The sequence below is a fragment of the Amblyomma americanum genome, chromosome 4 (assembly GCF_052857255.1).
Source record: "Amblyomma americanum isolate KBUSLIRL-KWMA chromosome 4, ASM5285725v1, whole genome shotgun sequence".
Lineage (NCBI taxonomy): Eukaryota > Metazoa > Arthropoda > Arachnida > Ixodida > Ixodidae > Amblyomma > Amblyomma americanum.
Genome location: NC_135500.1, coordinates 113,373,931 through 113,399,786, shown reverse-complemented (window position 1 = coordinate 113,399,786; position 25,856 = coordinate 113,373,931). Strand labels below are relative to the sequence as shown.

At 48.7% G+C, this 25,856-nt stretch overlaps 2 protein-coding genes across 3 annotated transcripts in view; one reads left to right on the top strand and one right to left on the bottom strand.

Moving 5' to 3' along the window:
• LOC144128222 (putative transporter YutK) overlaps positions 1-3,652 on the top strand; it is a 44,318-nt gene extending 40,666 nt beyond the window's left edge. For both annotated transcript variants that reach the window (XM_077661449.1, XM_077661448.1), the window contains one exon: positions 3,483-3,652. The gene's annotated coding sequence lies outside the window, so the exon portion shown is untranslated. The remainder of the gene's footprint in view (positions 1-3,482) is intronic.
• Positions 3,653-7,182: 3,530 nt separating this feature from the next.
• The window catches only part of LOC144128224 ((3R)-3-hydroxyacyl-CoA dehydrogenase-like), a 70,131-nt gene continuing 51,457 nt past the window's right edge, over positions 7,183-25,856 (bottom strand). The window contains exons 3-4 of the mRNA XM_077661451.1: positions 20,103-20,296; positions 7,183-8,661 (exon numbers count right to left, since the gene is read on the bottom strand). Coding sequence (XP_077517577.1) covers positions 8,245-8,661; positions 20,103-20,276 — 591 coding nt within the window. The 5' untranslated portion in view covers positions 20,277-20,296 and the 3' untranslated portion in view covers positions 7,183-8,244. The remainder of the gene's footprint in view (positions 8,662-20,102; positions 20,297-25,856) is intronic.

Sequence of the window (25,856 nt, the reverse complement as noted above, 5' to 3'; positions counted from 1 at the left end):
ATTATCTATCCTCCCTCCTGCAGTAACACCTAAGGGCGCTGCAGGCATTTTCAATAAATAAATAAATAAATAAATAAATAAATAAATAAATAAATAAATAAATAAATAAGCCACTGAGCCATCACGACGGCTTGTTTATCAAAAGTGAAATTTTATAGTTCCCCAAGAATAGGAACAACAGTACATGGTCAGCACCAAAAATATTGCTCCTAGAACGATCAAAAGTAGTTTATCGCGGTCAGTCCCGCTTTTGAAGCTGGGGTAGAGGCGATAAGTAGGTTTCATAAGTTTGTCGCCAAGATTCGCGACAGTAACTGACATGTGAATGGCAGAATGAGAAGTAGACGGAGCGTATTACATCGCAATCGAAGCTACGTACGTCTCGCCCTAATCAGCGTGTGGCATCGGAAAGGTAATTTATTGCATACTTAGTTAATTTGTTTTTTTCCAATGTAAATGTCAGCCAAAAATATGCCCCAAGGACTTGAATGAAGAAGATTGCTGCATTAATGAGCTGCCAAGGGTTAGTGTAATTAAATTGTAATTGCTCTGAGCCAAGAGTGAAAAATGAACTAGTTTTGACTACGTTCAGTGTTCCGTGGTTTATAAGAACCAGGAAGACAATATTTTCTGTTCACTCGTTTTTTATGGTTTTAAATTACCGGAAGAGATTCGCCAGCATCTATAAGAGCGGTGTCATCTGCGCACATTAATACTGGAGAAGAGTGAAGCACTTGTGGAAGATTGTTTATGTGAAGTGAAAATGATATGGGACCCGTAACAAAACCCGGGGGTTTTGACAATGATGTTTTTGACATCTAGTATGAAATAATTGACAAGTAATGTTTGCTTCCGACAGGATAAGTAACTATGAAATATTTTAAGTGAACTGTCCGCAAAATCATGACAGTTTGATTTTTGAGTAAATTGGGATGACAAACCACGTAAAATGCCTTTCTAATATCTAAAAAAACAACGATAGCTATGTTATTTTGGTACAGAGTGGTATTATTAGCTTGCGATGAGGTTAACTCTGCTGTGCAAGTTGATCTATTTGCAAGAAAGTCGTTTATCTGAGGTACAACATTATTCCCTTCAAGAAAATTTTCAAACTGTTGCCCGACAGGCTTTTCGAAGAGTGCGTTGAACACAGTCAGTACAAATATTGGCCTTGAAGCTACCTGGTTAGTTTTGACCTACTGCTTTATAGATGGCAACTACTTTGGCAACATTGAGTACATTTGTGTGACAGTTAATTATCTATGATGTAATTGAATAAGTGGCATAGAAATGGACAGAGAATATAAATGTTATCTCTGACTACCCTTATCTGAGTTCCATCAAGATTAACTGCTTTGTTGAGTGCCATTTTACTAACATGTCTTTCGTTCTCGCTGTTGATGTCTTGAAAGTAGACGTTATTGCTCACAGCTTTTGGTCCAGATGGAGTATATAACTTTAGTGGGAATTGGATAACAAGGCTAGGACCAACGTTGCTGATGTAATCGTTGAAATCATTAGTGACTAGTGAGAAATTATTATTCAACGTGACTGGATTTTGTGAATTAAATCCCGTTACATTGCTATCTATCTCGCATGGTTGTTTTGTGTCCCGCATGCATAGTGTGTTTCCAAACTGCGTTCATTTTTTGGCTACTTTTTCTCCTTCGCCTTTATATCCGCTCACCCATTCCCCAAGTTCAGGGAAGCAAACAGGTTTTTCTTCCGGTTAACCAGCCCGCCTTTCCTTCTCCTCTTCCTACTCCGGTTTTGTGTAACTACGTTTGTATAATACATTTCATTTCTAATCATTGCTACTGACCTATTATGTAATACTTTAAATTTGTTATAATACTCATTTGTTTTGTTTCCCTTTTTATTGTGAAATGAATCCTCTGTTCTCAGAACAGCAGTTATATCTTGATTTATCCAGGGGCATATGCGATGGTTTCTACAGGCCGGTTCGAAGTTATACAGGTGCCATGAGTGACATCAATGTCCCTTTACGGATCACGCATTGCACCGCGATTGCAGCGTTGCTTTATCAATGGCACGAATTTTGTTCGGATTCCCGATTATGCCATGGAACATGCACAGTAGATGGCACACCGGAACAGTTTCCGAAAATCTGGAAGCTGTGTCCTCAATGGCGGCGCCTATCCTATCTTCCACTAACAGAACACAATGACAGTTTGGAAACTAATTTCTGATTTCTCATCTATTACAAATTATATTTTGGCGGCCGCTTTAAACAATGAAAATTACTGCCCGTTGAGATGTCGCATACTTGACCATCGCGTAGGGCAGAAAGACGAGTATACGTATTGTATACACCAAAATTCATTCAAAATACAGAAGCGCAATGAAATGTGCTGTGACGTATACCGTGATTACCCGAATGTAACGCGACCACGATTCTAAAGTGAAAGTCAACTTTGCGGGCGCCGTACGGAAAGAAAAACGTTATTGTGACGTGAAGACCTAATTTGTCGGTGTGTAAAGGAAAAACAAAACAAAAATGTACCCTCAGGAACTATGGGGCAGTGTGCTGAAAAATAAGTAGAAGTTTGTGAACAAAAACCCCTCAACAAATGGCTTTCACGAACCCTTTTGTTTTAGGAGAGCCACACAAAAGATTATCAGATAATAGCGATCGAAGATGATCACGCTCTCAGCTCTGTGGTATCGTACTTCGCCGAAAAACTAGACGCGCCATACCTTTTTCGTAATCTTCCTGTGCCTTAACTGCTACCTTAAGTATTCTTGGGGACAGCGGTGAACTAGCTCAAGGATCTAGCTGCATGCCGACAACAACGTGACAGATGTGCGCTGGATTTATGACGAAAGCCTTATAGGGCTCCTCAGCAGCGGAGCCCGGCATTTGTCCAGAAAAACTGGTACCCCAACCCACGTGTACTCGTGACGTCACCAGCAAAAGAAAAATAAAACTTCTACCGAATGCGCGAGGAATTAAACCGTGCACCATCAGATTGCAAAATGAGCACGCAACCCACAGGCCATAAAACCATGTTAGTTCTCCGCGAATGAAGGCGATTCTGGTGTATGCGTTTCCATACAACTGTATGCTAGTGGCTGGTGTGTCATAAGAAAGGCAGGAAAAAATTCTAAAGTAAAAAATAATGCTTTCGCCTTCGAAGCACGTAGGTAGTGCACTCCGTCATTTTGTATGGAATGTTTTGAGTTTGCTTCATTTGCTTTATAACGGAACACACCGTGGGCAGCCTTTCTTGTTCGGGCCTACGAAGGCAACGCGTGGTTTCCTGCCTTTCACGTATCTCATGGGAAATGCTATTGTAAAACGCCCGCATATCTGCGATACACTGCGCTTCGCTTCATCTGCCAAGCAGGTTTCGCTATGCAATGCCTTGGCTGTCTTCTATCGTTATTATGAAAGCAGTACAGTACACCATGCGCACTTGAAGACGCTGTGACTCATAATATTTTTGCTCCGTCTCTTTCAGATTTTATTTGCGGCGTCGTCGACCAGTGACGCGCAGCGTCACGTTCACTTCGCTGACCATTTTTGACAAGCATGATCTGTTCAAGTATTACGGTGTTTTTTTTTCCTGAAAACCAATGTTTCTTCCCAGTGGTTGTTTCCGAACCAAAGTGTATAATAAAGCTCGTCATCCAGATGTATTTTTACACCCGAATCAAACTACTTGTTTTCTTTTCGCGACTTTGTACACTCAATTAAAGCTTCAAGGTAGACATTTTGCAGGCAACAGAAACTTTGGACTCCTGGAATCAGCTGCAATATGTTAGAAAAAATCTGAAACACTCGAAAGTTGAATGGTAGATATGTTAATTATCAGCAGCTTCCATAGCGTCGTCCACATTGCGACCTAGCTTAGTTTAAATAAGTGAACACTCGCCGTTCAGCGGCCTTCCTATGTGCGAACATCATGGTGCCTGGACTGGGTGCTAGGGCCAGTGCTTTTGAGAAGCGAGGCTTCAAAAACAGTTTTCTTGAGCAAGTAAAAAAAAAAACCTTGTTTTTCTTTGTCACAGCATAGGCGTGCGCAGGGTTCTGCATTAGAGAGAGTAAAGCCCCCCCCCCCCCCCCCCCCAATACCCTCCTATCGAGGCCTCTACAGTCGAAATACAGCGAAAAGAATGGTTATAAAACATTTATTTCATTGTGATGGAATTGCAAACTATGCAAAATATAATAGAGCGGTAGTTTTTCATCGGCAGAGGAAGGCAGTGCGTGCGCTGTTGAGGCATTAATATAATAACTCGCTTCCGAATTAATTTCCATTCGCTCTAAACCACAAAGTATTCGGCACTTGTTTTTTTTAACTGCAAGAAAAAAAAAACCTGAAAATACTTCCTCAAAGTGAAAAGGGAAGAAAACACTTCTTTGAATGCAACATGACGGTCCCTCGGCTGCCTTTATCTCCAAGAAACTGCACCACCATAACACTGCTCTACAAACAATGATGTGACAGGTCCGACAGAGCAGGCCAAATATTCAGAGGAATCCCCAGAACGAATTTTTCTTACTACGAAGTTTCTGTAGCTGCGAAACTTCTGAGAAAGCTCTATATCTTTCCTTTGTAGCCGTATGGCTGCGCTTGGGTGGATGCCAATGAGTAATTACTCCCTTATTACCGACACAGTACATGTATTGGGCACCCCCTGCCCCCACTGTGCGCTCGCCTATGGTCATCACAGTGGTGGCTCGAAAGTTGTGGCACTCGGCTTCTGCGTGCGAAATGAACGTTGAGTCAGCGCTTTTCTTGTCTCGATGTCGTGTTGTTTCTCCCGTGATGTGATGAGCAACGCTTATTCGGCCCAATATACTTCGCGGTCTGTATGGCGGCCACGCATTTCCAAACCATGCACCGTGCAGAAGGGAGCCGATGGCGCCCAGAAGTGTGATCATGTGACATTTTTTTTTTGCAAATTGTTCCAGAATGCAACATAAAAGGTAAGAAGGACTCAGAAGAAACGTTAAATGATCTCCGTAGTCTTAAATGATCTCCGTAGTAGAACGCAGTAGAAAATTGTTGGAACGCTATCATTGGAACACTCCGTCGCGACGGGATGGCTGAAACGTAGGCGCTGACGCCGAATGCCGAGCGTTTACTTATCGAGCGGCGGAGGATGGTTCTTCCTCCTATCGCGTTCATGCTGGAAGTCGGAGGTGTCCTAGAGCACTTCAGAATCCCAAGGGCGCGCATCTCGTTCCCTCACCTGAAATTTGCGAGAGCAGTCCCTCTGCTGGCGCAAGCTTCAGACAAATCCTTTCCCCAACCATTCATTATACACCAAGGTCTACTCTGCCCTGTGTCCTTTCACTTGCACGTGGTGTCACGATTATCCTATCTGTTACCACCTCAACTGTTGATGCCCAGACAATCTAGTAGTGTCGTCAATTCCTAACATTTCCCTGCAATAGTGGGAGGCTGCATTGGCCAGCTTTAACTTGTCGCGTCGACCAGTTTGAGGCTGGGATGAGGGAAAAATCGGCTGATTTATTGGCCGTCGTGCCCGGGTTTGATACGCTGCCTTGAGCCAGCGACAAAAGGTCGTTGACCCGTTGACACAAGTCCGGGGCACTGAGTGGGCTCACAAGATCGCCGAGAACCACGGGCTCAAGGCCATCTAGTATAGCGCCCACATAAGGCTCAAAGCTGACAATAAATGTTTTCGAATGCAATGAGACAGCCAGAACACACTGGCGCGAGGCTGCTGCGCGAAGAGGGGTCCAACCAGGATGCTCCTCGTTGCCGTCTTCATCGGTGGCTGCTGCCACCTGTGCTGCTACGAACTGAGCCGACTGGCTTCGTTTTGTCTGCCGGATGACAGGGGTTGCAGATGCCGCAGGGCTGCTGGAATAGGGGGCCCTCTCCGGCATACTGCGTAGCACTGGCCGACTAGTAAATTTGTTTTATGCGGTAGCGGTTAGGCTCCCGTTCTGCATAAAATCTTGCGCCGCCGCCGTCATTGTTGAGAGCGAAAAATCCCTAGAGACGCAAACCAGGCGGGCCACCTAGGTCACGTGTCCCCGCGGCGTCATCACAACCTGCCCACCTGATTCTGAGCAAACTGACCACCGTGGGAAGTGGCAGTTGAAATGATTGGTCGCGAGAGGTTGCTCGCGAAGAGCAACGTGTTTCGCGGAATCCCATCTGGTGGCAGCACCTGCCTTCGCAGGGCAGTGGCGCATCGCTTAACCGCTGCACCACTGTGCCAGGAGTGGTGTGACGAATGCCAGGAGAGCTTAAGTTTCCCCTGCAATTTTACTCTTTCTGTGAGCACAGCGGGCCGCTCGAACCCCTCTGTAAGACATTGCTTATCGTGTCATGTGGAAATTTCGACAAGGATCAGTGCTCGTGCGTCTAAATTCTGTTCTGAAGTCGGTGTCAAAAAATCGCCTAGATATATACCATGAAGGGGTCAGCTTGAGACCGGAAATGTGAGCGTCGTTTTGCGCGCTGTTGCGCAGAGCAGGTCCTGCGCATTAATTTAAATTTCTGAGTCATATCTTCACGAGTCATATCTTCATACGGCCAGTGGTGTTCGCCTGGTCTTCATTATATCCCTTTGTGACTAATGTTTACTTCATCTAAGAGCGATATCAAATACACCAGCTACTGAGGCGGCTTCCAAGGAAAACAGCGGTGCCTCCCTAATGTCCATTACTTCTTCACAAAGCGTTTCGTGTTTTGTGGTTTATACGGATTTAAGGTCCCAAAGCGACTCAGGCTATCAGGGATGCCGTAGTGAAATGCTCCGGAAATTGCCGCTACCTGGGGTTCTTTAACGTGCACTGAGATCACACAGCACACGGGCCTCTAGAATTTTGCCTCCATCGAAATTCGACCGTCGCTACCCAGATCGAACCCGCGTCTTTCGGGTCAGCAGCCGAGAGGCATAACCACTGTGCCACCGCGGCGGTATAATGCATTTCTTTATAGCCACTTTGGCTGTATACGTTTTTAGTGAAATGCATAATGTTACGTACTATATTTATAAGTTATAAATATTTATAAGTTCTAAGATCTAAATCGTTGAATCTGGCGAAAAAAAAAACGAATCTGCAGCGTGCGCTATCGCCCATCGGTGCATTGCCGTAGCACTTTGCTCAGACGTTTACATCGTAGTCGAAGCTTTACATGTCCTCAGCATTGCTCAAACTATGATAAGTTGTGGGCACAGAAATCAGCTCACTTCTACGCATTTTGGTTGAGGTGATAACGCAACTACAGATTTACGTTTGCGAATACACAGGGTTTCGTCGGCTTTTACAGTCCATTTCATGCACAATCATTTTATTTTTTGCAGACCAATAGCAACAAGGGGTAAGGTTGCACTCATTCTTGCTGTCAGGGACCCATGTTTGAGTCAAGGGTGATATTTACACCCGCGAGAATTATCTCCCGCATCATAGCCACCCGGAATCCTTCATAAGGTATTCTAGCATTAAGCGTGAGGCATTGCAATTGAAAAGCCTACAAGATCGAAGTCCGAACGCGGTATGCCTGTAGGCACTAAACAGCCGTCATGTAGTGGCTCTGGTAATGAATCCATTTAAACCCCCCATACCAATACAATGTCATATCATTCAGTCACTTTACTGCTTCTATATATTTCACCTACGTAACATCGTACCATTTATGCTAGGCTACCATTCAGCTCAATCCTGCATCCGCTGGCAGTGTGCGCAGCTGGATATGGATAATGCTGAAGCACGTTAATACATTTTACCCTGGCGTCATATTTCAATGGGCTTGTGCAAAACATCTGCTAGTTAGTAGAAGTTATTTGCTGCTGTGTTCTGGAAACTCGTCGACTAGCTCATATCAGAAATTGATGAAAATGTAATATAACCCTATTGTTGTACTCTTGACAGCAGGCATTCCCTATCCCATTATAACTAGGCGAGCTGTACTTAATCAAGTGCGAATCAAGTCGATTCTACTATCTTCATAATTCTGCCGTCCCGAGGTTCTGGGAAGGAAGCTGTGGTTGACTCCACAAAGGCGCATCTCATTGCACCTGTGCTTCTTGGCAGTAAAACCTATATACGACTTACGGCAAAGCATAAAGTCACCCATAACGACAGAATATGGACTCTGGCCATACCGAATTACTTGATCTAGGCATATATTACACCATTCATCGCTATAATTGCTGCTCGTGGAGAGATTTAAAACGGTGTCACTTTAATGATGGCGGCACCCATGTGTAGTCACCGGCCTTCACGCAAGAAAGTCACATGCAAAATCCTCCACTGACAAGCAGTGATGTGCCCGTGATAAAAGAACTAGCTGAAGGTGCGCAAAGAAACAGGAGAGCTTCGGCGATTTCCTGCGGCTTAGCGGCCCTCTTCTGTGGCGTCTGTGACATAAAGACGGCCCTGCGGTATTCGCTGAAGTTAGCTGTCATTTGAGTCTCCGTCCATCCGGCTAGCAGCGTGTTACATCGGATGCCGTGCGGCGCCATTTCTTTCGCAGCTGACTTCGTGAGGGCCTCAACTCCGGCCTTGGAAGAGGAGTACGCGCAATAGCCAACACTGCAGTGCTTGACCGAGGCGCTGGACACGTTTACAATGGCACCTCCTCCCTCGGGAAGTTCTTCGCCCGAACGTACCATTTGACTGCAGGCCGCACGAGTTACTGTGAAGGCACCCTGAAATGGAGCAGCAAAAAACGCCTGTGAACACAAGTGTCACACGCTTCCCTGCAAAATTATGTCAAACAAAAACAGCACATTTCATAACCGCGCTTTCATGAAGTCATGGTAATTCCATCGTGCTTTCTGTGGGCGTCACCGCAAAAAATGTATTTCAAAGAGAAACTTGTTCGGCAGCGGCTAGACAGACAGACAGACGGACGGACGGGGACGGACGGACGGACGGACGGACAGACAGACAGACAGACAGACAGACAGACAGACAGACAGACAGACAGACAGACAGACAGACAGACAGACAGACAGACAGACAGACAGACAGACAGACAGACAGACAGACAGACAGACAGACAGACAGACAGACAGACAGACAGACAGACAGACAGACAGACAGACAGACAGACAGACAGACAGACAGACAGACAGACAGACAGACAGACAGACAGACTGCGCGCTCTCGCACTACACCAGATTGGTCATGTCGGGACATGACATCGGCAGCCCGAGTCATGGCAGCAAGCTGCGATGTCGGGTCTGCAGACGTGCGCGAGATTGTGGCGTGAGGGTCACAGCACAGGCAGCATGCAGGGGACGTTCCACAATAGTGGAATAACAGCTCAGGGGATGACAGAGAGCGGGTCTGGAGGCGTCTGAGGAGGATCTGTTGAGAGTGCGTAAGAGAGGGGTGTGGAGGCTGGTAAGTGCGAAGGTCCAGACGAGGTATTTGCACGAGCTCTGCAAAGGCGTGCGCCCTCTCCTCGAGAATCTTGGATCGAGACTGTCCTGTGCCGGGCAAATCAAACCTCGGGCGAATTTATCGCCAGCCTTGCTTCCAGGGTTCCCAGAGTGAGCCGGCACCCACCAGAGCTCTACACTGCGTGGTAAATGCTGGCTAGGGGTGTTCAACAAGTGCCAGGCAGGGGTGTAAATCCTGCCGCTGGCAAAGTTGGACAGAGGTCGTAACCTCCACCTCTGAGTATAGCTTACGTAAAATATCTGCTTTTAACTGATATTAGCGGCATTGTGCGCTGCAGCGATGACGTCGTAAAATCTGCCATGTTATGCTCGCATGCGCCCTAAGGTTAAATCCAAAAACAAAGCTATCCTTCTTCAAAGAACTCCTCGATGTAAAACGAAGATTAGACATGGACACTTATTTTCGAGAGAGGATATTTTTAACTTTTCTTAATCTTCAGCGTGTAAACAAAATTTACAGTGCCTTCACTTAAAATAATAGCGTGGTGATCTCTTACGACAAAAATGACCAAGGAATGCCGGACCCTCTTTGAACTATGAGCTTTTGTGTTAAAACTTCGCTCGTCGTCACTAAGTTTCGGGATATGTTGCTTCTTTCATAAAAGGGTTATTAATTTATTTTTGGTGACGTTAGGAAAAGCCCACGAGTTACAGATCTTCAATGATTCATCAAAGAACAGCGAGACCTTCAAAGCTAGCTTGAATAACACGGAAAGCGTTGATTTTTAAAAATGATGTGGCTCCTCTTTCTGCTGACCTAATACATACCTAATTCCCACAAAAAAAAATAAAGAAAAATGTCTGGAGTGCACCCTACCGCCCATCATCCATTATTTGCACTATTTGCAATATTTGGGCACGCCCATTGAGAAACCTCACCCAGATTCTGCAGTTTACTTTGGCGGGGTTGGAGCCGCAGGGAACGCGCGGATAGGTGTCACCCTAAGCAGTTGCGAGCACCAATTAAAAAAAAATTGTTTGCAAACTACAAAGACTCCGTAGAGCTTTAAACACTTCTCCAACAGCGAAATGGCCACCTCTATTGACTGGTTTGTTTAGAATATGAACATGAAAATCAATCCAGAGTCCATTTAAACAGATGTTCCAAAGGAAACCACCACTAGAGGAGGAGGAAATAACTTTGTTAAGTCGCCCGCAGAAGGGAACCTTGACCTTGACAGCGGGTGGGCTTTTCTCAACTCTAGCGCGTGTTACTCCCGCGGTCGGTCACCCTGTGGGGCAACGTTCCGTCGGTTTCGCTCGGCCTTTGTCTTTCAAGAGCCGCCGAGACCTGCTGGACGGCCCAGGTTTGGATTTCGAGGTAAGAGCATTCCGCCGCAGCCACGAGTCGCGGCGGAATCGTTGTACTTGTCAAAGCTTCGTCGGGGAACTTGGTGCAATCCCATAGGATGTGCGTCAGGCTGGCCCTATCCCGCTTGCACACGCGGCACACATCACTCACGTATACCTTCGGGTACAGATGGTTCATTAACACTAGGGTGGGTAAAGAACCAGTTTGTAACTGTCTGAACAGCACCGCCTCCGCTGGGCTCAGCACCGTGTGCGGGGTTGGGAATGTCCTTCGAGCCAGGCGGTGAAACTGCGTAAGTTCATTGAATGTCGTCACGTGGCCCTTGGCACTGCACCACGTTGGACGGTCGGTTGCAGCGGCGCGGTTGGTTAGCGCTCGCGCCACTGCGTGTGCCGTCTCGTTGTGGTTATCGTGCTTCCCCGGCACATCGTTGCCCGCATGCGCCGGGAACCACTTGATTTTAACACACCGATTCTCTCGTTGCAGGTCAGCGAAGCACTGAACGCGGACAACTTCACCATACACTTTTCCCTTGGCATAATTCCGCACTGCACTTCGCGAATCACACAACACCGTTTGTCACCCGGGTCGGCAATGGCCAAGGCAATGGCCACCTCTTCCGCTTGACACGCCTCTCGGACCCGTAAGCTCACCTCTGTTCTCGTGGCGCCTGACGACGCATCGATTACGGTAGTTACGAACGCCGCGCGGTTTCCCTTGTATTCTGCCGCATCCACGAACCTGGCGTGCTCGTCCTTGGCATGAAAGTCGATGAGGAACTTGGCCCTCGCCGCTCTTCTTTCCATATTAAACTCCGTGTTCATGTTTCTCGGGATGGGGTCTACCCGAATCCGGCGCCGGGTGCCGTCCGGGACAGGAACGTCGCTACTCGCCTTTTTCGCCCTGGGCTTGAAGCCAAAGTATTGAAGTATGCGCCTGCCGGGCTCGGTCATACAGGGTCGCTCCAGCTGGGCGGTCCGTTGCGTTTCTTCAAGTTCCTCAAGGGTATTGTGGACCCCAGGCTCAGGAGCTTGTTGGTGTTCGTACACTCGAATAGTCATAGCGCCGCCTTGTAAGCTCGGCGTATCAGGGTGTTGATCTTATTTTCTTTTCACACTGCATCCAGTTGTGCAAAGCTGCAACGTAGGTGACGTGGCTAACTACGAAGGAGTGCACAAGCCGAATCAAGCTTTCCTCCTTCATCCCGGCCTTGCGGTTGGCGACCCGTCTGATGAGACGTATTGCGTTGATAATCTTGGCTGTCAGGCGGGAAATGGTCTCGCGTTGCCCCGTCGCTTGTCGATAATCATGCCGAGCACCAGGATTTTGTCTACCTCCGGGATCACTTAGCCGTTCCTCGTCACTATCCTGATAGCCTAGTAGTCTCTCGGTTTGCTCTTGTTACGTCTAACGTACTTTGGTGGTAACACCAGCAATTCTGACTTGCCTGGTGAGCAGAGCAGACCGGATCCATTTAGCTGGTCTTCGATGGCATCGACGGCCTCCTGCAGCATGTTCTCGATGTGACCATCGCTGCATCCCGGAACCCACAGCGTGATGTCGGCGTAGATGGTGTGCCGAACCCCCTCGACTTGAGAGAGTCGCTTGGCCACCCTGATCATAAAGAGATTGAATAACTGCGAGATGACCGAGCCCTGGGGGGTCCCAACACTGCCGAACTTTTTCGGTTGGAGCCGTAGATCACCGGCGCATAGCTGTGTAGTCCGCCCCGTCAGAAAGTTCTTTATGTAATTGTATGCTCGTGCGCCCATGTTGAGTCTGGACACCTGGGCTAGGATCACAGAGTGCTTCACTTTGTCGAAGGCGCTCTGCAGGTCCAGCCCTAGGATGGCCTTGTTGTCTTTCGTTACGATTTCAGCGTCAATGATATCTTTCTTCAGCAGAATCATCGCGTCTTGGGTGCCGAGGGAACGCTGAAACCCGATGCCCGTGGTGGGATAAAGTCCCAACTCCTCCAGGTAGTCCTGCCACCTACACATGAGGACGTGCTCCAACACCTTGCCCACGCAAGACGTGAGCGAGATGGGCCGTAGGGGTTCCGTGTAAGCGGGTTGCCTGGTTTGGGAAAGAGGATGGCTTTGGCAGTCTTCCACTGCTGGGGCAGTGACCCCGCCCTCCAGCACTTGTTGTAATAACCGGTAAGGTTCTTGATGGCTACATCGCTGAGGTTCTTAAGTGCTCTGTTGGAGATGTGATCCGGGCCGACTGCTGACCTGCTGTTTAGTTCGTGCAGGGCCGCTCGCACCTCCTCGACGCTGATGTCGCGGTCGAGCTTCTCGTTCGCTTGACCGCAGTAGTCGGGATGCATTTCCCTGTGTGTAACCGGATGGATGGATGGATGAAAAACTTTATTGGGTCCTGCAAGTAGTGATAAGTAACCACTAAGCGGGTCGCTCCCACGTCGGGACCGGAAGACCAAGCCTCACGGCCACGTCGTGAGCCTGCTGGACAGCCCAGAATTGTTCATCCAGTTCCGGGCTGTGAAGTACAGCCTGCCACTTGGACGCGTCCTTGATCGCTGAGTCTTCAAATCTTGCGCAAGACCAGAACATGTGTTCGAGCGTGGCTAAATCACCAAAATCCTGGCAATAAGGCTCCGTATACGTCTCAGGATAAAACATGTTCAACCTCCGTGGGCAAGGATAAGTACCAGTCTGTAGTAAGCGTAATATAAGTGCCTTAGCCCTGTTTAGTTTAGGATGCGGCAAACCATAAACCCTGTGATTAAGAAGGTAACACTTCGTGATCTCATTGTATGGGGAAGGGGAGTCTCTGTTCTCGGGGAGTATCGCCACGCCGTGGCGCGGGGCAGAGCGGAGGGTAAGATCTCGCGCTGCCTCATGAGCGGACTCATTGAGATTAGGGTGGGCTCCCTCAATCATTCCAAGGTGGGCAGGAAACCAACATAAGTAGTGTTGAGAGATCTCACAGGTCTGCATAATCTTAAAAGCAACCTTAGCCACCAAGCCCTTCTCAAAGGCCCTAACGGCCGACTTTGAATCACTTTATACAAAAGGCCTGCGCCTGTCAACCAGGGCGAGCGCAATAGCCGCTTGCTCCGCGACCTCTGGCCTATCAGTCCGAACGGTAGCAGCGTTAACGACACTGCCCTCATTGTCCACAACAACTACGGTAAATACCTTCCTCTCCTCGTTAAATGAAGCATCGACGAAGCCAACCTTCTGATTCTCATCGCGAATGAGTCTCAGCAAATAAGCCCCCCGGGCCTTTCTTCTACCGGGAGGTACTTGTTATCTATGCGTCTGATTACTTCGGGTTCCCCATTTTCCTTGACTGCTCTGTAAATGATCTTTACGAGGCGGTCAGGTTGGTAGGATTTCGTTTTAGTCTCGTCGAGCAGATGCCGCATTAAGTTCCAGGCCTTACCGCAATGCATTTGCCCGTCCGCGGCGCTACAGATTTCGTACCACTGTTGCGTGCAGAGCACCCGACAATCGGCTTCGATGGCGCGATTAAGTTCCCCCACTCTCTTCCTGAGGCGCCGATTTAGTCGTTGCTTCTTCCACCTATTTAGGATAGATTGCTTCGCTTCGATTAAGTGCGCCAGGTGGCTGTCAACCTTGTCGACCCGTTCATTCGTTTCTATGATCTTGGTCGCCTCCTTGATCTTCCCTGCGATGTGGGCTGACCATTCTTCTGTGTTCTCGATTTCCTCCACCTCCGTTAGTAATAGGCTGCGGAAGGCATCACAATCCGTAAAATTGTTTTCTGGTGTCCTTTGAGGCCTGGATCTCCTCCGGTATAATGACCTCTGCGATGTAGTGGTCGCTACCGAGCTCAGACCCCGTGTTGCGCCAGGAGATATTTCCCTTCTCGTTCTTCGCGAACGTGAGGTCCGGCGTCGTTTCCCTAGACACATAGTTCCCAATCCTCGTAGGATCAGTCAGGTCTGTGATGAGGGTGAAGCCGCGGTCTATTGTGTCTTGTAACAGGTCTCGCCCCTTTGCCAATTGCTTGTTATATCCCCATGCCGGATGCGCCGCGTTGAGGTTTCCGCAGACGACGAGCCTGTGTTTCCCCGCCACGGTGCTTGCTATGTGAAGAAGCGTCTTGAATTTCTGCTTCCAGTGTAAAAGGCTACTGTAGACGTTGCGCAGAAAGGCGATGTTTTTTCGATTCTTGCCCGTAATGACCTCGATGAGAGTATATTCAATTATACTATTGTGCAAATCGTGCTCAATGAAGGTGAGACCCTTGCGAACCAATGTGCATATCCCTCTACCGCCGCTGACATTCGGAGACTTGGCGTACACCCGGTGACCGGGTAGCGATGCCGCATCAGTGCGAGTCTCTTGTATCATGATTATATCAGGCTTGCGTGCTACTTCTGTTATGTGTTGCTGCAAGACTGCCTTCTTGCTAGCGAAATCATTACAGTTCCAGTGCCAGGTCACGAGACCCTTCACTGCTGTAGTTATGGCTGTTGCTGGAGCGGCCATGATTGTTGCTGATTGTACTGCTGCGTTATTTGCTGTATTGCGTTCGTTAACTGCTGACGCGTCTGTTCGATAGCGGCGAACGTGTCGTTAATCATCTTGGCGAAGGTTGCTTTAATATAATCTTCGAGCTCGTCGAGGTATTCCTCAATTTGGTCAACCTTGTCTTTCAGGTTGTCCACCACGTCGTTAGGCTTGCGCTCCTTCGGATTCTCGATCGCCCGTCTTTTCGGTGCCGGTTCCTTTTCTGCGGATGTTGGTGGTAGAACACTGCTGATGCTGAATGTGGGGTGTGGGGCTTGGGGCGTTTCGTTACTGCCGAAAAGGGTCGTCAGAAGGCTCTTGATTTCTGCGATCTGGTTTGCTATCTTGCTGATAGTAGCCTCTTGCCTACTCACTTTCGTCTCGAGTTCGTTGTTTTTGCGCCGGAGTGCCTCGTTGGCTTCCTTCAACGTCCTCATCGCCTCGTCTTCTCTCGTTTTGGTGTTGTTGTCGTCGGCGTTCTTTGTGGTGCTAATGATCTTGGTGGTTGCGGTGGTATTGGAGGTGGTGGTGTTGGTACCACCTTGTGCTTTCTTGGCATCGCGTCTTGCTACATCGGCCGAGCTCACGCGGTCACGTGACTGTGATCGCTTACGGCTAAGGCTACGCTGTCCATTCTCGGTGGCTCTGCGCTTGAGACGAACGGGCGGCGACCAGCTGGGCTGGCAGGTGTTGCGGTTGTTGGCATCAGCGGTGGAAATTCCTCAGCTCTGAGGGACGCCGTTGTTGCTGCTGCGCTTGTTGTTCGGCCATCTTGCGTTCCCATTTCCTCTTTACGTATGGGGTCTTGTACCTATTCTTACAAACCTTGCAACCGGTGAGATGTGGCCCTCCGCACAATTTGCAAGTGGGGGTGCATCTATGATCTTCCTTGGGGTCAATGGCCCCGCAAGCAAAGCAAGCCTTCACATGAGGGTTTGGACAAACGTCGCCGTGGTGGCCCACCCTTCCGCACTGCTTGCATACATCGAATTGTTTTCAGTATAGACTGCACCTGGTGAGAACGGGACCATAGCACACGTAATTCGGGACCTTCAGGCCCTTGAAAGCCACTATGACTGTAGTCGAGCGACCAATCCTCTTCGCGCCGAGTGCCAAGGGATTTCTCGAGTTAACAATATTTCGGTCGATTGCGGCCAGGGAATCCTCTACTGGAATACCTCTAATAACGCCTTTAACGGTGCCCTATGGCGCAGTTTGATATGCGTCAACCACATGTTCCTTGCCACCAATACAGATCGATTTTATCTCAGCGTAACGTGAAGCACGTATATCATTGGGCGTACTCACCACCATAATGTTTTGTTGCAAGTTGGGGCAGAAAGTATCCGCTGCCCTGTCCTCCCTTGATACGTTCGCCGCCATCATGATGGCCGATACCACGGTGGCGGTCTGAGGTTGAGGTTGAGGTGTTGAATGCTACAGGTGGGGTTAGCCTTGCTTTGTCTGCCGGCAATTGCTCCACCGCAGCGTACCTTCGATATTAACAATGCCGCATCTACCCCGCTAAGCGCACATTCTCTTATAATAGCACACATTCTCTCCCGCAGTCGGCATCTATGCACACAATCAACACACACAGTTCACATCACAGTGCACTCCAGAAGTCACCATCTGTGCACATATTCAGTCACAGTAGAACATAGGCCATTGTAGTGCCACACTCCATACACACATTCACTCACAGTATAAAGTAGTCCACTCCGGAAGACACCATCTACGCACACATTCAATCACAGTAGGCTATAGTCCGTTCCTGCTGTCACCATTTAAAAACAAGATCCGTGTTCTGCAGAAATGTTAAAAGAAGGCGTGCAGCCTCCCTTCTGCATGTTTGGTTTCCACTCAGGTAGAAAATGTCCTGCACTGTGCTGTGACGGGTTCCTGTCTTCTTGAAGGAAGCGAACATCACATGCCTTTCCGCGTTGTACTCTGGGCAGTACATAATATAATGTTCGATATCCCCGCACACACCACATAAAGAGCAGAGCGGAGACGATGCTATGCCGGTCTTATGCATCCATGCAGGAGTGCGAGCAGAGGCCGTGCGAATTCGATGTAGAAGGGTCGCCTGAGATCTTCTCAGTCCCTTGGTCACACATGGCTTGTGGGACGCACTCCACAGGGTACTGAAGTGATCGAGCACCGTTTTCCTGCAGAGACTTTTCCCATCTTGAGGTACTTTTTTTGATGGAATCCTTGAGAGAGCTTTATGGGCGAGACTGTCTGCCACCTCATTACCGTTGACTCCTATGTGAGAGGACACCCACTGGAAATGTAGAGTAAAGCCTCTGCTGTGCAGATTCTGCACCAAGCGCAGAGAGCTTAGAGACAAGGCGTCAGTAGGGAATCCGCGCTCTAACCTCTGAAGGGCAAATTTTGAATCAGTTAGGATGACAACAGGTTGAGCCGGACAAGACCCTAACTTCCGTAAAGCCGCCTCAATAGCAACACTTTCAGCCGTTGTGGAGGATACGACAGCAGTACAGCGTACGGTCCACTTACAGTCCAATGAAGGAATGTAAAAAGCCGCTGCGCTAGCTTGTTTGACCTTGTCCACAGAAACATCCGTGAAAATTTGAAGATGGCAGGTATACTCTGTTTCCAAGTATTCCAGTACAAGCGAACGCGTTGCTGCCAAAGGAGAGCTGCGCTTTTCGCTCACATGGGGAATTGTGACCTTACAGTCGAGGGTCGGAAAAGACCAGGGGGGTTTCAACCGTTTCCTTTGCCTTCAGACATTAATGCCTAAAGAACTAAGAGTATTGAGTACCAAGTAAGCCTTCGACTCATATCTCTTGCAGAGCCGCTGGAGAAGGGATCGCCCAGCTACCGTCTCTCCTAAGCGGTCAAGATGCATTAATAGTCTCTGAGAAGCGATAAGGCTAAGAGGTTTCGATAGGGACTCATGAAGTACTGACTCATGAAGTACTCATGATGTACTGGTGGCGGTCTGAGTCCTCGCGATGTTAAGGCCTCCTCGAGGCCGCAATATCACCTTGGTCTCCTCTCTCGGTAGAGCGTCCGGCATCCTTGCTGCCCTCGTCACCGAAGTTTTCACGGTCCTCGCGAAGTTCTTCGTCACAGGCCTTGATTGGCGAGCAATCTCCTCGCCGACCAAGGTCTTTATACGCCGGCCTACGTGCGACCAGACTGCAACGTTGGTGAACTCCTCGAAAGAAATTACTTCCTCTTGTACTTCAACACACATCCGGGTAACTCCGGAGTTCGCCGGGTCCTGAACAATGGACGTCTACATCTCGGTGGACATGTTTGTACAGCCGCCGCCTGAAGACGCCGCCATTCCCTCGCCGAGGTTAGGCCTGGCTATGGGCAGTTCCAAGCTGGTCGATTAGGCCTAGTGGAACGGCGCCGACTTCCACAGAAATTGTCGAAAAACCGTACCTTTTGGTAGCCACCGGTACCGGTTGATAACACGCACCTTCACGGACACAGTGGTAACAGTTATACCATGGTAACAAATGATTAGCACTGCAAGATTGGTCATAAAAGCCGGAGCCGATGTCTCCGTTTTGCTGCCATTTCTTCTTCATCGTCTTCCCTCCACCACCACTAGAAATAGTTTTGAGCCTGGCTACGTTTTAAGGTGCGGATTTTTTCCTGGTATATTATCGCACCACCGCGTTTGACTCCGCACTTCCAACAGCAGACATCTTTGCTGCAGACATCCTTCCCAAGCACGTCCGTGCCACTGCCATAATTTTGAACAAGCACTCTCGAAGTGCAATCCAAGTACATCTCGAAATATTCCCGAGTATATATTCAGAGGCACACAGCTTAAAGTTATCTTACACTGCACATCTACACTGCGAGAAACCCCTCCACTTTTAGGGGCTGCATCTAGGCACTGCTAAATGACACCCTTTCCACTTCAAGCTGTTGGTCGAACTGAGCTCGCCGTGCCAACTGATGGCCGTCTTGGTAAATTTAGCACAGGTAATGTGTTAATTAACTTGGCGAAATTGGTATCCTGCACCGGTAAAGCACCAAATTTTCTTCAAGTCTGCATAGTTGGGACCACTAATGATTTATGAGCGACAAACTGGCACTAATTTTTTTTTGCAGGCCTGTGAATACGCTAATCTGAACCTAAAATCTGAAGATTACGTTCTTAGAGGTCGTGTTTTTTCATAAAACACTTCGCAGCGCTCAAGGCACTAGCGAAAAAAGTAGCGTCTAAAAGCTTGTACTCTTTCTGGTTCTTTACAAGAAGCCGCGTTTCTTACGCATGTAATTTTGTCGCACTTCCGTGCACTGTTCTTCGTGGAATATGACTAGTTTCCAAAGTCTCCAGGACACATGTCAAGAACCGAAATATATGCTGCACTACGGCCCAATTTATCCACAAACACATACTCAACAGCAAGCTTAATAGCTGCCAGCTATATATGAGCTTCACATACTGTATCAAAAGACACGATATATTTCGTATCAGACGTGCTCATGCATAACCACTTGTGGAATCTTCCCCTCTTTATTACCATCGGTGTTCTTGAAGAAGGCGATAATAATATTACAAATTGCGTTGTAAAAATTTCTGCTTTAATAAAAATTTGAAAGCTGCACCGTTTTTTTCTCAAGAACAAAAATAGCCATGATTTTTCTGTGATGGCTAAAGGGTTATTATAATTTTTGTGTCCAAGCAACACAGTCGGCTACAAAGAAGGGGTTCTTGTGCGTTCACCGTAATATTTTACCAACGTTTATATCCATAAGCAAAACAGCAATCCTGTGTACACGGCTGGTTGTGCATTTTACCCCTCGTGACGCGAGCAGTGACCATCTCTTGACCCGGGAAAATATGGAAAGCCCCGTCTCTGAAATTTCACCTTTAAGTTAAACCTGATGACTTCATCGAAAAGTTCATCGGTACAACCAACAATAGGTGACAAGCCAGCTATTCCGGCTGAGTTGACCACGATGTTGACGGGCTGGGGGAACATATCGCGGATGTTGCTGAAGAGTTCTTCCACGGATGGCGTCTCTCCAACGTCAACCTGCATGCCACAGTGTTTCGCGTCGCCTGCGAAGAGATAAGCAATGGCATCAATACCAATACAAACAAGCGTGTATGAAATCTCCAAGGTTTTTCTGTTAACCCGAACACGTGAAAAAATGTAGAGCCAAATCTAAAGCGCTGATGCTGCATCGAATGTGCAGAAGTTCTATGAACAGGAAACGCGTTTGCAAGAGCATGTCATGCCACTCAAGACATCGAATAGATTTCACGGGCTAGTGCCGCAAGACAATGCCGCAGGGGTGTGCCGCAGGACAGTATTTTACGGTCATTTTTCTTAACATGTATATTGCAAAAATTTTCCCACTCCCTCTATTTATCATATATGCCGACGACACGAGCATCTTCGAAGCAGGGGAAGATATTGAAGAATTATGCGACTCCACAGAACCCACAGCACCTGGTATGGAAGAATGAACTGAAAAAATGCCTTACGGTCAATGTATCCAACATTAAATGCATTCAGTTAAGAGCAAAGAGCACAAATATAGCTGCAGACAAAAACCTGCATACCTCATGGTCTATTGCAATCTAAACTTTTTCTAATTTTAAAATTTTAGCAATTCTTTTTCACGAAACTTTATCCTGGTATCACCATAACAACCATATCGCGAGTAACCTCCGTCAATTTATCGGCCTCACATATCGCAACCGCAATATTCTGCCATGGAAGGTTATAGGTTATGGTCATCATTTATAACACTCTGACAGTTGGTCTGGGCGCCTATATTGATGGAAAAACATAGAAAAGCTCCGCATACTACAAAAAAAAAAGATTCTTCGCGCAGTGGAAAATGCACGTATTCGTCTTCAGTCACGTGAAATATTTTTCAAATATTACGAGATGCCTATCATGATGATATATTGTAAACAATGGGCCTGACCTTCTTCATTCCTCTCTATTAATCATCTGCCCCGTCATCTACGCCGCAGCGCCAGTACTGGGGGTGGCAATAAAGCCTGCTCCCGGCGTTGTCAAGCTCACCTGTGGTGGAAGTGGTTCTTTGTCTCTCTGGCCTCTTCCTAGCCCATTGAAGGTCCGTTCCTGTCTCCGTCTGGTCGGTCCACCTACCCCAATGAAGCACTTCGACTCAAGTCACTAAACAGTCCCTCGGCCGCCACAAGCATGTTTCCTCTCAGCCCCGATTCTTCTGCCTAGAGCCTGGGACCCACTGGAACCCTAGCTCATAGGATAACCTTGCCGGCCTTGCCGTCTTGGACGGTCAGAACTCGCCAGCATGACCCTCCTGTTTTCGTAGGCCTGCGTGGCAACGAGGTTCTAGGCTGGCTGAACACTATGAGCGCGTAAGTGCTTTCAATCTGGAATATTTCAGTGAATCTCATCCACGTCTCATTTTATTAATCTGATGTGGCCAAGACTTGGTTTCTCATCTATGAAGGTGCTATTCCCAACTGACCCTACTTCTCGTCGCAGATTCGCTAGATCTTTGGCACCGTCGGCCGCTGCCCCTACCGTCTACAAAAAAAAATGTATACTCGAGTTTAGCTTCGAGGAGAGTATTACAAATCCTACATTGAGGATATGCTTTCTCTTTGCCGCCGTGTGAACAGGGCCATGCTTGAAGCCGACTGCGTTTGCTATAATTTGAAAGGAATTGGCTCGTTCTCACGCACTGCTCTAGCCACCCAGTACCCTTCCTCAAGACAGGACATTCGAAAGACCCGCCAGCGTCTTGACAACTTAGCTGCAGTGGAAACGGCTTCAAGAAACGTGGCATTCTCGCCCCTTTACTGATGCAGACTTGCGCACAATAATTCGTTCTATAATCCGTGAAGAAGTCGATGGCGCCATTTCATCGTCTGCCGCCAGTTTCCCTCTTCCTCTTCCTGATTACAGCTTAAAAGACATGATCAAGGATGGACTGGCCTCCTTCAGGCGCCCGATTAATCGAGAGCCTACTGTCTATCGCTGCGCCCCGACGTGTGCTGAAGTTGCTGCGACACCACCGTCATCTTACCTACCATCCCGTTCTGACCCTGTACAGCACAACCTCGCCGCGATTTCTTCAGGACCTTCCACCGCTGCTTATCCTCCTGTGAGGCGTCCCCGTCTTGACCGTCCGGTTTGTTTTTAGTGCAGAATATTTGCCTATGAGTCCCGTGTGTGTCGATGGCGAATGCGTGACATGCTTGCTGGTTACAGTGATCGCCGACACGTCGACATGCACCCAGAGTTTCCGTACCGCCCGAACTACGACTATCCCGATCACTGCGCTCCCCATCCCGCAGCCTCCTTCTGATCAAGCCGCATCGCGCCGCCTCTCCCTGTCAACCTTTCCGTCGCTCTTGATCGCCTCTTCACGCACTTTCTCAGCCCTCGGACCACCGGCCGGGAAACTGAAGTGTGCAGTTTGAGGTGGTAGCACTGCACCACGACCTCATCCTGCAAGTGCTCCTCCAGCCCGTCCAACGTGTTGGTCGTAGAAGTTGAAGGGACTCTTGTGGAAGCACTAATTGATACCGGCACCGCCCTCTCCGCCATTCGATCCGACCTGTGGTTACTTATGAAGAAAGTCCGTGCAACCTACTTCGGTCCGCGTTTACGTGCTGAATGAGGCTCCGATCCGTACCTCCGGACAATGTACCGCTCAAATCATTATCAACGACTACCGCCATCACACCGAACTCGCAGTGCTTTCTTTCGGTGCTCAACACATTCTTGGCTGGGATTTCAGTTCATCAGCGTCCGCTGTGATTACGAACGGCGAACAATTCATTGACGTTGCTGAAACCGCATCTGTGACCTATCTGATAAGACGCCTCGCCGCTTGGTTATAGCCGCTGACCATGTCCTGCATCCTGGCAGCGACGATGTCATTCCAGTTTCCTCCGCCCACACTGGCGATGTAAGCACATTGGTTGGACCGTTCCCGCGCTTTCTGCCCCGAGGAAATTTTATTGTTACTTCGCTTCATCGTTTTTCATGCGGTTCATCGCTACCGGCCTCCTCGAACACTACGCCTAGCCAATTATTCTGCGCCAAGGGTCTAATGCAGCTTCAGTCACCAGCGCTCAGCCTATGCTTATTCTCTCGCTTTACAAAGCCGCGCCACCAGCTTCCTTCTCTGCTTCCTTTGGTGAGACACTTTCCGCTACCCTCCACACCAACCTCGCCTCCTACCAGGCACCAGCCTTGGCCGCCGTCTTGAAGAAGCATACCTCTTCCTTTGACATACATTCCGCAGTTTCGGGCCAAATATGTACAACCACCTATCGCATCGGAACTGACTGTTCTGAGCTCGTCTGTCGCCGCCCGTACCGAGTGTCTAGCTTCGAAAGACACATTATTCAGGCCAATGTGATTGGCATGCTGAATAGTCACATTATACTGTCACATAATGGTGACGGCAGTCGAAGCAGTGAGTAAGGACAGCAAAAGGTTCTGAAAGAAAACTACTTATTCGGGTTACCTGCGTCCTGAATGGACTTGATGACTCGGCTGCGGCGAAAGCAACAAGCATGCTCGGCGGTCGCCGAACGTAATGTCCGCCGGCCTCGGCCATCCTGTATTTAAAACTGACAGCGAACTTTCGCGATACGGCCTGCCAAGCTGCTTAACATTCTGCAACAACGTAGAAACTGCTCCGCCTGGATGCGATCAATCGAGATAAATCAGGTCGCGTCTTGCATCACAAATAAAGCGATAAAACCGTGTTGCGGCAGCTTTGAAGAATGAACACTGGAAAGATTCGCGGCACTACTCGAATATCAAAAAAATATATACCCGATGCTTTGAAACGAATAAGGCGGCAAGAAACAAATAAAGCGAATTAGGCAAAAATAGACACCGCGCGCCGAAAAACAGCGTCCATTAGCGCGAATAACAGGGCTTTAGACGGTCGACATGGAAAAGTTCTGGTCGTACGCGGCGTCGCTGGGATGCAGTCAATTCGTCAGGGACGACTTGATAGTCCAGTTGAGCTAGCCGACGAAGAACCTTGTACGGGTCGAAGTAGCGGCGCAAAGCTACTCATTCAATCCGCGGCTGTGAATGGGCGTCCAAACCCAGACTCGGCCTCTTGTATTCCGCGTTGCGTCTTCGTAGGCTGTAGCGTCTGGAGGCGGTTCGCTGCTGGTCTTTGATGCGTAATCGGGCAAGTCTTCGGGCTTGAGCTCTCAAGGTAGACAGCGACGTAGACGTTACATATTCTTCGGTAACGTTGGGCAGCAAGACGTCTGCGTGGTCGTGGCCTCCCTGCCGTGGAGGAGCCTAAAAAGCGTCATTTGGGTGTTCTCCTGCACTGCGGTGTTGCAGGGGAAGACAACGTAAGGCAGGATGATGTCCCAGGTGTTGTGTTCGGCATCGACATACATGGCGAGCATGTCAGCGGTGGTTTTGTTCAGGCGTCCCGTCAGTCCGTTGGTCTGTGGATGGCATGCAGTTGTGCTCCGGTGGCTTGTTTGGCTGCAACATAGGGTGGCTTGCGTCAGTTCTGCCTTGAACGCTGTTCCTCTGTTCGTGCTGAGCACATCGGGGCGCCGTGTCACAGAAGAATGCACTGTGCGAAAAACTTGGTGTCTCTACCCCTGTTCCGTTCGGTAGTGCCATTACTTCGGCGTAGTGGGTAAATTATTCGATCGCTATGTCGATCAACAAATTTCCGGACGCTGACTTCGGGAAAGGGCTAAGCACGTCAACGCCAATATGCTGTACAGGTTTTGAGGGGGCTTAGTAGGGTACGGAAATTCTGCTAGTCGGGCGGGAGGAGTCTGTCGTCGAGGACATTCTCAATAGGTTTTCACTCATGTGCGACAATGGCGGACAGTCGGAGCCAGAAATACTTGCCTTGAATGCAGGGGAGGGCGTGAGAAAACGCTAGATGTGCTGCTGTCGGCTCGTCGTGCGAAACATGTACAACTTTTTCGCGGAGACTTGCAGCTAAAGAAAGGAGGTAGGCTGTTTTCTTCGCTGCGAAGTTCTTCACGAGGACATAATTCTGAACACAGAAGGAAGACAGTCCTCGCTTGAACGAGGCGGGGCGTGAGAAACCTTGCCCTCCATGTACTCGATGAGGCGTTTTAGGTCGGGGTTCGAGCGTTGCTGCTGTGCAAAAGAACTGGGGCTGATCGGTTCTGGGAAGGCGTCTTCTTCGTCGTCCGGCGGCGGTGCATATTCAGGTGTTCGTGAGTCGTGACACGCAAACGGCGTCACAGTGCTTGCGTGCGGACTGGTAAACGACGGTGATGTCAAACTCCTGCAGCCACAGGCTCCACCGAGCGAGGCGACCTGAAGAAGCCGTTAACTGGCAAGCCAGCACAGTGCGTGGTGATCGCTGACGCCCTTTAACGGTTGTCCGTAGAGGTAAAGACGGAATTCTGACGTAGCCCAGATCATGGCAAGGCACTCCTTCTCAGTTATCGAATAGTTAGCCTCGCCCTTGGAAGGAGAACGGCTAGAGTATCCAGATACCTTCTCCGGTCCGTCGTTTTTCTGAAAGAGTACGATGCCTAGCCGCAGGTTGCTTCTGTCGGTATGAACTTTAATTTCGGCGATTTCATCAAAATGCGAGAGGATCGGTGGGGACTGTAAACAACGCTGAAGTTC